The 17216-nt window shown below is 45.9% G+C and overlaps 1 protein-coding gene across 1 annotated transcript; it reads right to left on the reverse strand.

Moving 5' to 3' along the window:
• Positions 1-1443: 1443 nt before the first annotated feature.
• On the reverse strand, positions 1444-16947 carry VMO1 (vitelline membrane outer layer 1 homolog). Its single transcript, XM_086946635.1, has 3 exons — positions 16721-16947; positions 12059-12171; positions 1444-2366 (listed from the first exon to the last, which is right to left on the reverse strand). Exons 1-3 carry the CDS (start codon positions 16913-16915, stop codon positions 2072-2074), a joined length of 603 nt encoding a protein of 200 aa, XP_086802761.1. The 5' UTR covers positions 16916-16947; the 3' UTR covers positions 1444-2071.
• Between the last annotated feature and the right edge of the window lie 269 nt (positions 16948-17216).

A 17216-nucleotide genomic window follows, 5' to 3' on the forward strand; every position in this document is an offset into this window, starting at 1 on the left:
TGGGATTGGCATTGCCACATGGAATTCTACCTATTAGGAGTTTGACCTCTTGAAATGGGGGATAACTGTGCGGACTCAGAATTAACGAGCAGAATTCTGCACATTGCTCCAGATTGCGAGGGGTTTTATGCTCCCATTTACCACTTTACCGCCAGCTGCAAGACTCCTCCTTGACCTCCCCAGATGGGCTCACATCACTCCGCACCTCAAGAAGCTACACTGGCTCCCGATCGAGAAGAGATGCCAGTTCCAGATGCTGACCCTTGAATACAAAGCCCGTCACGAAGAAAGATCAGCTCCACTTGTCTGCTAATCAAGGCCCTAATGCTGTTTGAACATTAGTCACATAAGATTGGGTGCTGATCTCACTGCATGATATCACACTGGGAGGTGCAAGCACTGCAGTGTAACAGACTGGGTGCTGAACCTACTGTAGTGACATCACATTGGGAGGTGCAAGCACTGCAGTGTAACAGACTGGGTGCTGAACCTACTGTAGTGACATCACATTGGGAGGTGCAAGCACTGCAGTGTAACAGACTGGGAGATGAACTTACCATAGTGACATCACACTGGGAGGTGCAAGAACTGCAGTGTAACAGACTGGGTGCTGAACCTACTGTAGTGACATCACACTGGGAGGTGCAAGAACTGCAGTGTAACAGACTGGGTGCTGAACCTACTGTAGTGACATCACACAGGGAGGTGCAAGCACTGCAGTGTCACCAGACAGGGAGCTGAACTTACCATGGTGACATCACACTGGGAGGTGCAAGCACTGCAGTGTAACAGACTGGGTGCTGAACCTACTGTAGTGACATCACACTGGGAGGTGCAAGCACTGCAGTGTAACAGACTGGGTGCTGAACCTACTGTAGTGACATCACACAGGGAGGTGCAAGCACTGCAGTGTAACAGACTGGGTGCTGAACCTACTGTAGTGACATCAAACTGGGAGGTGCAAGCACTGCAGTGTAACAGACTGGGTGCTGAACCTACTGTAGTGACATCACACAGGGAGGTGCAAGCACTGCAGTGTCACCAGACTGGGAGCTGAACTTACCATGGTGCCATCACACTGGGAGGTGCAAGCACTGCAGTGTAACAGACTGGGTGCTGAACCTACTGTAGTGACATCACACTGGGAGGTGCAAGCACTGCAGTGTAACAGACTGGGTGCTGAACCTACTGTAGTGACATCACACAGGGAGGTGCAAGCACTGCAGTGTAACAGACTGGGTGCTGAACCTACTGTAGTGACATCACACTGGGAGGTGCAAGCACTGCAGTGTAACAGACTGGGTGCTGAACCTACTGTAGTGACATCACACTGGGAGGGGCAAACAGTGCAGTGTCACCAGACTGGGAGCTGAACCTACTGTAGAGACCTCACACTGTGAGGTGTAAGCACTGCAGTGTCACCAGACTGGGAGCTGAACCTACCGTAGTGACATCACCCGCAGAGCTGCATGCACTCCAGTGACATCATACTGAGAGCTGCATGCACTTCAGTGACATCATACTGAGAGCTGCATGCACGTCAGTGACATCACACAGTGAACTGTCCTCACTGGATGACATTATAATGGGAGCTGCACTTTCTGTAGTGACATGCATGCTGTCTTCACTTGAGTGAGCCTGGGGGGGACTAACTATGGAGGGTGGGGAGATACTCCTTGTAAAAGAACACTCACACACAAATATGGAAAATAAAATGTAGACACCAACAGTGATGTAAAAGAATGTTAAAGTGTGTGCTAGGAAAAAACAGTACAAGAAAATACAGAAAAGATACTAACAGGCAGGACACGCATGCGCCTGGAGATGATTATGCATGTAGGAAGCATAGAAGAAATAGTGAAAGGCCGGTTCCTCCTGAAGGACATTGGGTCTGAGAAGAGGCAGTCACGTGAATGATGGAGCTGGCACGTGACTTACTGTGCTCCCAGGCCTGCTGCCCATTCCGAGTCCCCAGCCGGCCCAGAGTGCTCAGATCCACCTCTACAAACAAGCATTGGCTAGTGCACGCTGTGGTGGGTGTGTGCACTTGGAGTAGTGCAGCGGTGCAGCGTCAGACGCAGCAGTAGAACCGTACGTCGTTCATGCCTGTGTCGTCGCTCACTCCCCGCTCACTCTCCAGCCGCGACTCCAGGCCGCAGATCGCCTTCGAGCAGCTGTCGCTCCAAGGCCCGTAGGAGCCCCAGCTCAGACCCTGGCCCTCCACCACGTGGCCCTCCGTGCACTTGAACTTGATGTTGTTGGCTGCCGTGTCATCGCCAATGTAGCCTTGGGAGGACTCCACCCTCAGGGAGAAAGCCGTGAGGAAGCCGCGGGGGCACCAGACCGGGGTTGTCCAAGACCCCAACCTGCAGAGGAACAGGAGAAGACATGGTCAATGGAGGTCCAAGTCACCAATCTACAGACATGTCATGCTTTGCAACCCTGGGGCCAGTGCCGCAGTGTGCAGAATCAGTCTTTGGAGGCCCAGATCACGAGCCCGTGGTCTGGCCGGTCAGGAGGTCTAAAGGGTCCCTTAGTGGCCAGTGGCTGCGATGGGGCTGCTTAGCAGAATACAGGAGAAATCAAACTAAGTAGAAATCTGTTGGCATTGAACAATATGTTGGAATCTGAAGTTATGAGACTGAAATTAGCAAAACAGCAGCAGGGGCTGTCAATATTTCATCTAAAGCTGTTCTTGCAGTTTTCTGTTTTAAATCTCTAGTGAGACAGCATCTCCCTCAGCTATTCGACAGACCTCCCAGGGCAGTGCAGATTCACTGTTGGACAATAGGTACCCACAGTTCTTCAACAGCTTGCGCATGCACACTTGTTGCAAAGCGAACTGGACCATACCTTATTTAGGCACCTTAAGAGCTATACATCACTCAATACATGAGCGTATTCACCTGTAAAGACGTAAAATAAAGTAGAAAGCAAGCAGCCAACTAGACACAGTTCTCACTGATACAATAGATCACACTGTATAATTAATTTTCTTGCATCTCACATCACGTTGATCAACATAAAAGAGCAGACAGATTGGGTTGGATTTCTCAATAAATAGACCATGTGGTGTTAACTGAGCACCAATCAAAAAGTGGGATGCATAACCCCCATCTTTCAGGCCACTGAATGATACCTGATTACAGGAACTGTCAGCAGAAGCCCTTTTCTGTTATTCGTAACTGTACTACTGTGAAGAAGACTGAAGTTCAAAATCCTCTTACCATGGCTGAAACGTGTCGACAAACTAGTTGGTGTTTTTGTAAACTTAAATGAAGAGGACTGGTAGTCGGCACAGAACATGAACATGCTGAGTTCCCATCGATTTAATAATGGTATAAAACAAAATTGACGTATAAATACAGTGAAAATGCAACAGTAACCTCAATACTGAAAAAGCCCTAACCAATACACTTTATGTCTCTTAACGTCTGCCCATTGCGAGGCAACTGTGGGGGGAAAACTGTGAACATTCTGGAAAAGCACTATGTTTACATCTTAAGACTCCTACAGTGGAGTTTTGCATTCTGTGTTTTTCTCCTTCTGGCTTTCACGCCCGACGTGGCACAGAGACATCTTTAAAATCCAACACCTTACTTACTGTTGCACAGACTGGAGTTGGAATAGTAAATGATACTATTCCAACATCCAGCGCCCCCTACAGCAAGTCGTTGTAATGACTTGTGTTGTAATGATATGCCATGTAACAACGAGGTCGGTGTAACGACGGCGTTGTAGTAGCATGCGATGTATCACATGCGATGTAACGTTACATATTCTTAAGAAGCAGTGCTGTACACTTGTGCCCTCCCATCCCCCTCCCTGGGATAGGGGCCGGTCCAGCAAAATTGCCTGGGCTGCTTTGGGTTCCTAGTCCGGCTCTGATGAGAGGTGATTAGAATTACCACCACCAGCTTCATATGTACAGAAAGCATGTTCTCTAAACTTCCTACTAATAAATGTTCGATCGCTCTCAGAAAACAAGTATCACATCTACGCCCTTCTCAGTGACACATAATCTGACTTACTCTTCATAACCGAATCAAGGTTGGGAGATGGTATGGCTCCAGTCTTGCATGAAGCCGTTCCTCAAGGCAATAAACCTATCACACAAAACCGTATAGGCAAAAAAGGAGGTGGCCTAACTGTTGTATTCAAGTAGACATTAAATATCACTAAAGATGACGGCATCTACATACAAGGTTGAGAGACCCTTTTCACCAGATGCAATTCTACACCATCTTCCTCCTGTAACTTCCTGCTCCTTTACAGACCTCCACCTAGCAAGGCGACATTCCCAGACGCACTTCTAGACACTGTTTCAAACCTGATAACAATACAATCGAACCTATGCATTCTGGGTGACCTCAACATTTGGTTTGACAAACCCAATATCCCCCATCTTAAAAACAATCATCGATAGGCCTAAACGCACCAAACCTGCATCAGATCGTCCAAAAACCGACACACACCGCTGGACTCCTCCCAGATGTCATTTTTGCTAATGCAGAACTAGTTACCTTTCAAACAATGACTCCAGTCACATGGTCGGACCACCATTTGCTTGCTTCCCAACATAAAACAACAGAAAGCAACACACCTAAAATCATCTTGCATACATCCACCTATCGACCGTGGAACAAACTCAATTTGGAACACTTAGAAACACAGCTAACAACCAGTACAGATCTAGACACAATAAATTCCATTCAAAAACTATACGAGCGGCTACAGGAGGCTTTTGATAATCTAATATCACTAAGAATGACACAACAGAACAAAAGAAAAAACAGGCACCTTGGAGAGATACTGAGCTAATGGAAATAAAAAAAGAAAATTAGAAAACTGCAACGTGCCTAGCTCAAAACAAACACCAATGAAGACAAACTTTACCTGCAGAAACTTAACAGATTAAACAAGTTAGCTATGTAAAAAGCAAACAAAATTCTTTTCAGACAGAATTCAAAATGCTAAATACTAAAATAAAAAATTCTATACAATTCTCAGTGAATTTCTTAAACCAAATTACGTGGAAGGAGCTCATCCCGTTACTCAAGATTTCACAAAAAACTGGCAAATCATTACACAACCAAAGCAGACACGTTGGACTCCTATTTAAAACAAAGAAAAACCACCAGCACCGACCCTTTTCCAAAGCCACTATTCAAGAATACTCGAATTCAGCCTCTCCGTTCCTTCCAACAAATTTCACAGGATTAATTTATAGACCTGGTCAAAGCAAGCAGGCCTGCCGGCAACCCTTCGGACCTGTGTCCACCACAAACCTTCAAGAAAATTCTTCTAAATACCTCTGCTGCCACTCCAGTCAGAAGAATCATCAACAATTCCTTAACTACAGGAATATTTGGAGAAGACCTGAAAAATGTACTCAAAATCAAGAAAACAAATCAACCCCGACAACTACGGACCAATTAAAAATGGTCCTCTCCCGGGCTAACTGATAGAATGAGCAGCATTTACCCAGATGTCACAATTAATTGAAGATAATTCCATTCTTTCAGACTTCCAAACAGAATTCCATACAAGAAGAGCCACAGAATCTGCCCTCATTGCCATCTTGGATGAACTTAAGAACAAAGTTGACAGGAAAAGAGTTGCTGCGCTACTTCTCTTGGACTTCTCAGCTGCCTTTGACACGGTTGACAGTGACACTCTGATACAAAGTCTCTATGAAGCCGGCAAAGAGGGAACTGCTCTAGACTGGACCGCGTCCTACCTTTGAAACAGAACTAATGTCATCCTTTCCCCACCTTTCTCGTCCAAACCCTACTCCTCAAAAGCAGGGGTCCCTCAAGGCTCTATCATCTCGCCCATGCTTTTCAACATTTAAATGAAGTAATCACCGGCACTGATCAATCAATTTAACCTCACATGCTATAACTATGCAGATGACACACAAATACTCCCTAAACTGGAAAGCCCCAAAGACATTGGAAATGTACACATTTTCAGTTATCTCAGAGCCGTGGATCAGTGGATGACTTGGAGCCATCTCAAATTGAATGCTTCCAAAACAGAAATGCTGACATGTGGCGATTGGAAAAATTATGACCGACTCGCCGCCTGGCCTGACGATCTGGGATCACCACTAAAGTATTGAAGGAAGTAAGAAACCTCGGAATGATCATGGACTTCAAGCTATCAATGAACGCCCAAGTGGAGAAACTAGCAAGATCAAGCTTTGTTACTATAAAAACTCTGGGAAGCATTTTCCCTAATACTGGGCGGTGAACTCCGCTCCGCTTGCGGAGTTTGCGGAGTTTTCCGAACTCCACGCTATGCAGAGCTCGCAGAGTTACCAAACACTCCGCTCCGCGATGCAGAGCAGAGTTTTTTCCCTCGCTCGTGTTCGTCAACGTCATGTTGGCGACCGCGAGCAAGGAAAATCAACCTGCCGGCAAGATTTTTCTCCGTTCGCGATCGTCAACATCAAGTTGACGAGCACGGGCATGGAAAATAAACATCCCGTGAGATTTCTCAACGCGGGTGGGTCAGGTTTTTCATTGCGAGTGGTCCCGTATGCTCGCGACCGGTCGCGTTGAATAACTACCCTGTTCGCGTTGAGAAAGCTGCCGCTCGCGTACAAATCTACGCAAGCAGCAGAAAGAAAAAGCAGCGCGTGCTTGCATTGTGTATGTTACTGTTCGCGATGCTTGCACAGTGCTGACAAGCATCGGTACTGAGCAGACACTGCTAATGGCATTTTTTTACAAACCTCCACGTAGTGCTGAAGAGTTTTTTTACCACTTTGCAGAGTTCCATGTAGCGCAACTCTGCAAACTCCACCCAGGGTTAATTTCCCCCCAACTGGGATTTCCACAAAAAGTCCAGGCTACCATCTCCCTTGTTCTGTCCAAACTCGATTACGTCAATAACCTCTACCACGGATCACGTTTAACGACTATGAAAAGACTACAATGTGTTCAGAACTCGGCTGCCAGACTACTCTTGCATATCAACCCGTGAGACCACATCTCCCCTGCCTTGAAAGCCCTGCATTGGTTACCGGTTGTCAGAAGATCCACGTTCAAGCGGCTTTGTATCATCCACAAAGCAATACATGGAACAGGAACCCTCTTCATCAGGAATAATATCACAACATATATTCGGCAGAGGAACCTCCACTCTAGAATGGCCCCTCACCTCAAAATCCCTCAGTACAAGGAAAAATACATGGGTGGCACATCCTTCTCTGTTCAAGCAGCCAAACTGTGGAAGTCAGTACCACTGAACATAAGATCTACGAATAACCACCTTATCTTCGGAAGACTACTCAAGAGTTGGCTCTTCCCCACATAACCACCATACTTTAAACTAAATATTCAGCATATCCCTCTGTATATAAGCATTTATTTGGACCATAGATGTGGACCTACATATGTGTATTACTTTGTATAAACATGTATAATAATTATGTTTTTAAATATATAGATAGTTGTTACTTCTGCTTCACAAATGTACATATTACTTGTGGTTGTATTATTCTATGTTTAACCTGTATATAGGTGACTGCATCACTTAGTAAATCTTTTATCATCATTATTTATCTACAATTGCTTCACTGTTGAATTGCAAAAAAAACAATTAACTTAAAGTACAGAAACACTTGAATGTCTGAGTTTATGAAATACAACTGAAATCTACGTATATAACCTTCCTTATACATATATACCTTCCATGAATGTATGTATCTTTATATTGTATTACTTTGCTTCTAATTCAGCAACTCCAATGCACTACCCCATATCTCACCCTAAACCTCTCTCAATATGTTCTCTACCTCAACTCTCTGACTCATCTCAAAGCTCATTCTACTACTCTGTCCAATGCATCACCCTAAACCTCTCTCAATATATCCTCTACCTCCACTCTCTCTCTCTCTCTCACTCCTCCCATCCCCCATTCCTTTACTATGATCCCCAAAATAACCCTTTTTGGGCTTTTTCCTACTCTACCCCTCCTTGCATCGTCTCATATCGCTTTAATATTCAGAGCTCCCAAACAAGCCTTTCTAAACCCTTCCCTCTGACTCTTCCTCCTCCATCTCCCCTTTACTCATCCCAAACCTCCTCCTCTAAATCTATCCCTCTTCTATCTCTCCACTATCCATTTCAATCCAAATAAAAGATTAACATGTCCACCACTCAAATGAATTTCATACTTCAGTATACTAATTCCCCTCGAATCCTGTTTGGGTTCTTGAGTAGCGTGCTACTCGCCGAAAAGCGCTTCAACATCTCATCAAGGGTAGCAAGGGCTATATAAATGCAAACCCTTCCCTCTCCTATCCCTCCACTATCCTTTTCAATCCAAATAACAGACTAACGTCCACTGCTCAAATTACTTTTATATTCCTCTATACAAATTCACCACTAATCCTTTTTGGGTTCCTGAGTAGCGTGCTACCCGCTGAAAAGCACTTCAACACCTCATCAGGGTAGCTAGCACTATATAAAGGAAAACACTCCCCTCTTCTATCCCTCCACTATCCTTTTTAATCCAAATAAGAGACTAACATGTCCACCGCTCAAATTAATTTTATATTCCCCTATACTAATTCACCATTAATCTTTTTTGGATTCCTGAGTAGCGTATTACTCACTGAAAAGCACTTCAACACCTCATCAGGGTAGCAAGCGCTATATAAATGCAAACCCTTCCCTCTTCTAACCCTTCGCTTTCCTTTTCAATCCAAATAACAGACTAATGTCCATCGCTCAAATTAATTTAATATTTCACTATACTAATTCACCACTAATGCTTTTTGGGTCCCAGAGTAGTGTGCTGTTCATCGAAAAAGCGCTTTGACACCTCATCAGGGGTAGCAAGCGCTATATAAATGCAATTACAATTACACTTCCTCCACAGAGGATGTTTTATCACTGAGCCTGGCAGACTCAGGGCTCATCTGCCTGACTGAGACATGATTTGAGGCCTGGAGGCGCCATAACCCCCATGAGATGTTTTTTTGAGACTGTAATAACTCCTCTTCTTTCATGCAATTTTGCTGAGGTGGCAAGTGAAATGACTTTAACTAATTGTGCTTCCTTCACCAAAGACTTCTGGACTGTTCTTTTGTGTCACTTTAATAATTGTCCGATTGTGTCTGGAAGGTGAACTAACTTTGCTCCGGTTTCACGCTCTGCATCAGGTCAGAGCCAGTGGGGGCTTCACTATATAGCAGGGCCGCTGGAATTCTGCAATTTTGTGGCTCTAGAGTTTTCCACATAACTATGGATTTGTAGTGTTGGCCACATAAATCGATAATCTACTGCATAATCTACTGATTTTAACTAAAAAATATTGGCCCATATTATCAAGCAAGGGCTATACATTATCGCTGCTTCTATCGGCAGGAAACTGCAGCTAAAGCGGCGATAATGGGCTTGATAATATGCCCTTGTGAGTTTCCATAGAAGGCCATGTTCTGGTGTTAACCTGGGCTGCTATGGGAATTCACAAGGGTGTATTATCAAGCCCATTATCGCGGCTTTAGCTGCAGTTTCCTGCCGATAAAAGCGGCGATAATGTATCGCCCTAGCTTGATAATCTGGCCCCTTGTTTCTAGCTCAAACGGATCAAAAGTTACTAAATCCACAGGGACACATGTTGCAGCACAGTAAGAGGCCCCTCACAGAGGTTGGCCGGTCCCCTTTCCTTTGCTTGTTACTGTATTCAGGTGTTAATCTGGAACTAATGAGGTGAAACCTTTGGCCAAACGGTGTTAACCTGTACAAAAAAATGAAACAATGAAAGTATGCTGTAATAAAAGATGTAGCATTAGACCGCATAATTTGCCTTTTCTTGCCGCATAATGTAGTCAACACTGCTGCATAATTTGGCCCACCCCTGCCGCATAATTACAGGGACTATGCTCCACAGATCTCTTAGCATTAGATGCTGACGTGCAAAGGCGAGTGCCGGGCTCGCGCAGCACCCGGGCATTCAAGTGAAGTCGCCAAAGAGGGGTCTCTGATGGCAGGGAGTCACTGCAGCAGATTCTCGTGGGCGGGGCCTCCATGTCTCTGACTTTCGCTCCCCCTCATCGGTTTGGGGTCGTGTGTGATTCACGGCCAGCTGACACCTGGAAATCTATTGTTTATTTAATTAGTGATCACTTTAACGAAAAAGATGGCGGCAGCAGATTGTTGGTTCTAAATGAAAAGGTTGCGCTGGGAATCACCGCAGTGGTCAACGGTCATTAAACAACCATTGTTAAAGCCAATTGGTCTCGCTTTGCATTACATACTCGCGAGACTGCTGGTTTATAAATTATAATAGTCTATCAGAGATGAGCTTGCATCGTCCACATTTCTGCTGCAGTGTTTCTAGTGACCACTAGGTGGCGCCGAAAGGCAGCAAATTGATGAATAAAGGTGGCTCTGTTTGAAAAGCTGCGTTGGGAGCAGGAAGAATGCCCCATCTGGCAACAGCTGGAGCTGCCTGCAGTGAGACCACAACGGTGCCTTCTTAGCCTGTGGCCTTGAGTAATGTGCGGCTCTTGAATGGGCGGTTCCCCAGTGACATTCCAGCTCAGCCAACTTACACTGCGAGGAGAAAGAATAGCAGAATTGTGTATGTTATGGCTTTTGCAAGGGCTTTGGGTGCCTTCCTAAATTCCAATAGATCCAAGGGCCAGAGAGGAGCACGGCCCACTTACTGCTGCTACCCTCAGAGAGGACTGGAGGACGTCACTAGGGGTCGCCGAAGGTGAAGAGGTAAGACGTAGACACAGAACACACTTATAGCAACACGCGTCACCGGGGCCTGTTCACAAACTGCATTTGTAGTTTGTGAGTCATTTTACAATAGCACTCCTCCCAAACCACAAAATGCTGCTCGTAAACCTCTGCGTGGAGACCTCCGCCTCTCGCGCCGTTTCTATGTGGAGCTCTCCGCCTATCCCTTCATCATTCATACTTTCTTCTATTCAACTCTCCCTCGTTCTATCATTCATTCTTCCCTTGCCTTCTTTCCATCTTTCTGTCCATTATTGTCTCATTTCGTTTCTTTCATTCAACGTCTCCTTTCCTTTCGTTCATTCTTTCGTTTCCTTTCCTTCTTATCTACTTGTCTTTCCTTCCTTCATACTGTTTGTAGACCTTCTCTGCTTTAATTCTTTCTTCTCATCTTCGTTCCTTGCTTTTATCACTCTACCTTCCATCTCTCGTCCCTTCTTTACACGTTTCTCACCTTATTCCATTATGACATCCTAACTTCCTGCTTTCCTTCTTTCTTTTCCTCTTTTCACATTTCTTTCTTTGCTGCTTCTGTTTTTTCATTATGCTACTTTTCTCTCTATCCTTTTATCATATGTGTTCCCTACATGACTTCTTCGACAGTGTGAAATGTGAACCAGTGGTTGCAGATGGGGTCCGCTGAAACTCATATTTGGGGACCGGCCGGTATTTTTCCTCAACAAACTTTGATCTAAAGCAAGAGAGAGAAAACAATACAATGGGGGACAAAGAGAGAGAGAAAAGGGGGAAAGAGACTGGAAAAGAAAGAATGAGAAAGTACTAGCAAGGGATAAGAAGACAGGGATTGTGTGGTGGTGGATGAAAGAGGCATGAGGTGGAATCAAGACTACGCAGCCTCAGTATTCGGCACCCCAATGTTCAACAATACCAGCATCAGGCTCTTAAGCAATACTTTGGGCCCCTGCACTTATTCCTTTACAAATTAAGCACTATTCTTCTCCACCTATTAGCTCCCAACCCATAGTTGTGTCATCAGATATTTATTTTGCTGTGTTTATTGGCTTCTGCTCTTGTCCTGCCAGTCCCAGATCACAGATAAGAAGGATGAAAACATACAATTATCCTGCCCCAGTGGCACCCCTGCTGTAGCCAGTATGAGAGGTGCTTCAAAAGGACCAGGTACTGGAATTAAAAAGCCCTGCTAAGACCCAGGTCTGATAAGTGAATATTGTGAAGATGCCGGGTCATTCTGCTGCTGCAAGGTGTGTTTGTTTGACTCCACACTGAGGCTACATGTCCCCCACCCATGCTGAAAGAGAGCTGATGGAACTTGCCGGCCAGCCCCGGACTGCACATCTTGGATCTTCCTGGCGGAGGCATCCTGGGAGCAGTGCAAGCGGACCCCGTTCAGGGCAGTGTCGTCCCTTATCCCTTGTGATCTCTGCACCTGAAGAAGAAGAGAATACTGTGAAGGGCTTTGTGGCAATAAACTGCAAATATTGTCTGGGTTTTGCTAGTATACTCTCATATAGCAGTGAGTTCGAAACAGCACATCTGGCCATGAATGCATCAACAGGATCAATCACACATGGACGCCATGTTACATGGGCTCGCGGTTTCTGTAACACTGAACCAGGATGGGAGGGTCCGAGGGCAAAAGTTTAAAGACCACCTTGGACTATATGCCCCAAGCTACGTATACATAACAATAAAGTCTGAGGGTCTAGGAACATCGCCTTAATCTATGGTGACATGTGTGTCTCCATGCACCAGACACTTGACCTACACAGGAAGTCCTAACTTAAAGGACGGAGTCCCATCACTCACCGAAGTGACATGCTTCATCATCTGGGGTTTTAGTAGCCCTCAGGCAGGGAGAACATCAAAGAAAACATCCCTGCGCTGCTCCCTCCCAGTGAGGGGGTTGCAGCCCTCGGCTGTACTAGGAGTTACAGCCGGGAGGAGATCCCCGATGATGAAGCATGTCACTTCGATGAGTGATGGGACTCCGTCCTTAAGTTAGGACTTCCTGTGTAGGGTAAGTGTCTGGTGCATGGAGGCACACATGCCACCATAGTTGTAGGTGGGGTTTCCAGACCCTCATACTTTATTGTTATGTATATCTTCATGACGTCCGTAGGCCTGGAAGCCTCGGGGCTCCGGGGTGTACCATGCACATTTCCTAGCAGAGCAGCCTCACTTTTACACCTGGTCGAGTGTGACCGGGGTTGTGTGGGACTGTTGATATGGTGACCGCTCTGCATGTGGGTTCTATCTGCCCTTCACCGCCGCTCTGGGCTTCCTTGATGGGTGGAGCCTGCCGCCTGCACATTTGGGGGGTGTTCACTGAGAGTTTAACGTTTCTGTCACATGATTAAACTTCAATGACGTGTTTTGAGAGAAAATCTACATATCCTGGTCTAATTGGGCATGAGTTTTAGCTCTAAGCTCCAAGTGTCTGTTTCCGCGCGAGAGGCCTGGTCAGCTGACAGGACAGTTGTCTTTGACCTCTTATTTTCCTGCCTGATTGGTTTTTATTAAACGCTCGTCGGACTTTAGTCTTCAAGGCATCTTGTGTTTTATTTTTAAATGCTTGTTATGACTGACGATGTGGGTAGCATTGTGTCCAGTGGCCACAGGATCCAGTGACCAGAGCTTCCACAGGATCCAGTGGCCATAGCTTCCACTATATACAGTGACCATATTTTCTACAGGATCCAGTGTCTGTAGGTTCCACTGGATCCAGTGACCATATCAGCCATAGTATTCAGTTATTATAGGCTCCTCTGGATCCAGTGACCATAGCTTCCACTGGATCCAGTGACCATAACTTCCACTGGCTCTAGTGATCACATTTCCACAGGATCCAGTGTCTGTGGGTTCCACTGGATCCAGTGATCAGAGCTTCCATAGGATCCAGTGACTGGAGCATCCACAGGATCCAGTGACCAGAGTTTCCACAGGATCCAGTGACCAGAGCTTCCACAGGATCCAGTGGCCATAGCTGCCACTAGATTCAGTGACCATAGCTTCCTTAGGATCCAGTAATAATAGCTTCCACTGGATCCAGTGGCCAGATCTGCCATAAGATTCACTGCTCATTGGTTCTACTTGATGCAGTGACCATAGCTTCCTCAGGATCCACTATCCATAGTTTCCACTGGACCCAGTGGCCATAGCTTCCACTATATACAGTGACCATATTTTCCACAGGATCCAGTGTCTGTAGGTTCCACTGGATCCAGTGATCATATCAGCCATAGTATTCAGTTATTATAGGCTCTACTGGATCCAGTGACCATAGCTTCCACTGGATCCAGTGACCATAACTTCCACTGGCTCTAGTGATCATATTTCCACAGGATACAGTGTCTGTAGGTTCCACTGGATCCAGTGATCATATATGCAATATAATTTGGTTATCATAGGTTTCATTGGATCCAGTGAGCATAGCTTCCACTGGATCTAGAGGCCATAGCTTGCTCTGGATCCAGTGGCTGTTACTGCCACTGGATCCAGTGACCATAGCATTCTTAGGATCCAGTGTCTGTAGGTTCCATTGGATCCAGTGAACATATCAGCCATAGTATTCAGTTATTATAGGCTCTACTGGATCCAGTGACCAGAGCTTCCACTGGATCCAGTGACCATAACTTCCACTGGCTCTAGTGATCATATTTCCACAGGATCCAGTGTCTGTAGGTTCCACTGGATCCAGTGATCATATATGCAATATAATTTGGTTATCATAGGTGTTACTGGATCCAGTGAGCATAGCTTCCACTGGATCTAGTGCCCATAGCTTGCTCTGGATCCAGTGGCTGTTACTGCAACTGGATCCAGTGACCATAGCATTTTCAGGATCCAGTGGCTGCTGTTTCCACAGGATCCATTAGCCACAGCTTCCACTGGACCCAGTGGCTGTTTCTTCCACTGGATCCAGTGACCATAACTGCCATAGTATTCAATTATAGGTTCCACTGGATCCAGTGACCACAGCTTCCACTAGAATCAGCAACCATATCTTCCACAGGATCAAGTGTTTATTGCTTCCACTGGATCCAGTGACCATAGCTTCCACTGGATCCAGTGACCATAACTTCCACTGGCTCTAGTGATCATATTTCCACAGGATCCAGTGTCTTTAGGTTCCACTGGATCCAGTGATCAGAGCTTCCATAGGATCCAGTGACTGGAGCATCCACAGGATCCAGTGACCAGAGCTTCCACAGGATCCAGTGACCAGAGCTTCCACAGGATCCAGTGACCGGAGCTTCCATAGGATCCAGTGGCCATGGATGCCACTAGATTCAGTGACCATAGCTTCCTTAGGATCCAGTAATAATAGCTTCCACTGGATCCAGTGGCCAGATCTGCCATAAGATTCACTGCTCATTGGTTCTACTTGATGCAGTGACCATAGCTTCCTCAGGATCCACTGCCCATAGTTTCCACTGGATCCAGTGGCCATAGCTTCCACTATATACAGTGACCATATTTTCCACAGGATCCAGTGTCTGTAGGTTCCACTGGATCCAGTGACCATATCAGCCATACTATTCAGTTATTATAGGCTCTACTGGATCCAATGACCATAGCTTCCACTGGATCCAGTGACCATAACTTCCACTGGCTCTAGTGATCATATTTCCACAGGATACAGTGTCTGTAGGTTCCACTGGATCCAGTGATCATATATGCAATATAATTTGGTTATCATAGGTTTCATTGGATCCAGTGAGCATAGCTTCCACTGGATCTAGAGGCCATAGCTTGCTCTGGATCCAGTGGCTGTTACTGTCACTGGATCCAGTGACCATAGCATTCTCAGGATCCAGTGTCTGTAGGTTCCATTGGATCCAGTGAACATATCAGCCATAGTATTCAGTTATTATAGGCTCTACTGGATCCAGTGACCAGAGCTTCCCCTGGATCCAGTGACCATAACTTCCACTGGCTCTAGTGATCATATTTCCACAGTATCCAGTGTCTGTAGGTTCCACTGGATCCAGTGATCATATATGCAATATAATTTGGTTATCATAGGTTTTACTGGATCCAGTGAGCATAGCTTCCACTGGATCTAGTGCCCATAGCTTGCTCTGGATCCAGTGGCTGTTACTGCCACTGGATCCAGTGACCATAGCATTTTCAGGATCCAGTGGCTGCTGTTTCCACAGGATCCATTAGCCACAGCTTCCACTGGACCCAGTGGCTGTTTCTTCCACTGGATCCAGTGACCATAACTGCCATAGAATTCAATTATAGGTTCCACTGGATCCAGTGACCACAGCTCCCACTAGAATCAGCAACCATATCTTCCACAGGATCAAGTGTTTATTGCTTCCACTGGATCCAGTGACCATAGCTTTCTCTGGATCCAATGGCTTTTGCTTCGACTGGATCCAGTGACCATAGCTTCCAACGGATCCAGTAACTATAGCTTCCACATAAACGGATATCATCTATTTAGACAATGTGACAAATGTACTTGTTAAATAAAAATAACAATTGAGACCAGTAACCTCAGTACAGTGAGAAACAATCACTGGCATCTGAAAGCAGCTCCAAGAAGCAGCTGGAATCAACGGGGCTTTTCTCCAGCGTGGCCAGGACAGGCTGCCAGGCGTACGGCAAGTTTTTATTTACACAGAGAAGCAAGATCACAAGAGAATTCCAGTGAGAGAGGACTTCTGCACAGACCCAGAATGTTATAGTACCTCTGCTGGGTTAAACAATTGTGCATCCTTGTATGGTGGGACGCGGGTGGACAGAGAGTTGTGAGACCCCTTCTCCTCGCTTGTTGTGCCTTTGAAGCAGCAATACCACGTAGGATGATGGGTATCGGAACTAAAATCCAACAATAGTTGACTGTTGGTTCAATAGCAACTGAACTCCACATTCTTACACACTGGTAAATTGTGAATGGACCTATTGGTTGGTGGATCAATCCACCAAGGTATCAGTTTCACGCCTCACACACTCTTTCCATTTACCTTCAGGGAGAACGCGTAAGCGAAGTATCCTTCGGGGCACATCTCAGGCTTCTGCCACTCCCCCCAGTGACCTCCATTGGGGACGGTCAGGATGGACTTGTACTCGCGGTTGACCGTTCGATCGCTCTGAACTGTACCACCACCAAGGACCAGGAAAAGCAGAGCCAGCCAGATTGAGGATGGTGTGTCGCGCATGCTGAGATCTGCGGGGCTCACGACTACGTACAAGGCATGAAGACACTCTGCCTCTCTCTGACTTTATATCCCTCTCTGAACACACAGAGCCCTTGGAAATCCCCCCATGGCACGCGTAAGCATCTCTTATCAAGCAGGATTAACTGATTTCACAAGCTGGTCTTCACTCCAAAGGTCTTAACTTCCTCCTGGGCAGAGGAGACATTTTGTTTATGAACATGATGAGTTCTGCCCAGTAGTCACTGAGTGTAGATTGCATCATCCAACACCTTCAAATGCTCTTTCCTATCTGTTCAGACAC

This window comes from Lissotriton vulgaris, chromosome 12 (genome assembly GCF_964263255.1).
Source record: "Lissotriton vulgaris chromosome 12, aLisVul1.2, whole genome shotgun sequence".
NCBI lineage: Eukaryota > Metazoa > Chordata > Amphibia > Caudata > Salamandridae > Lissotriton > Lissotriton vulgaris.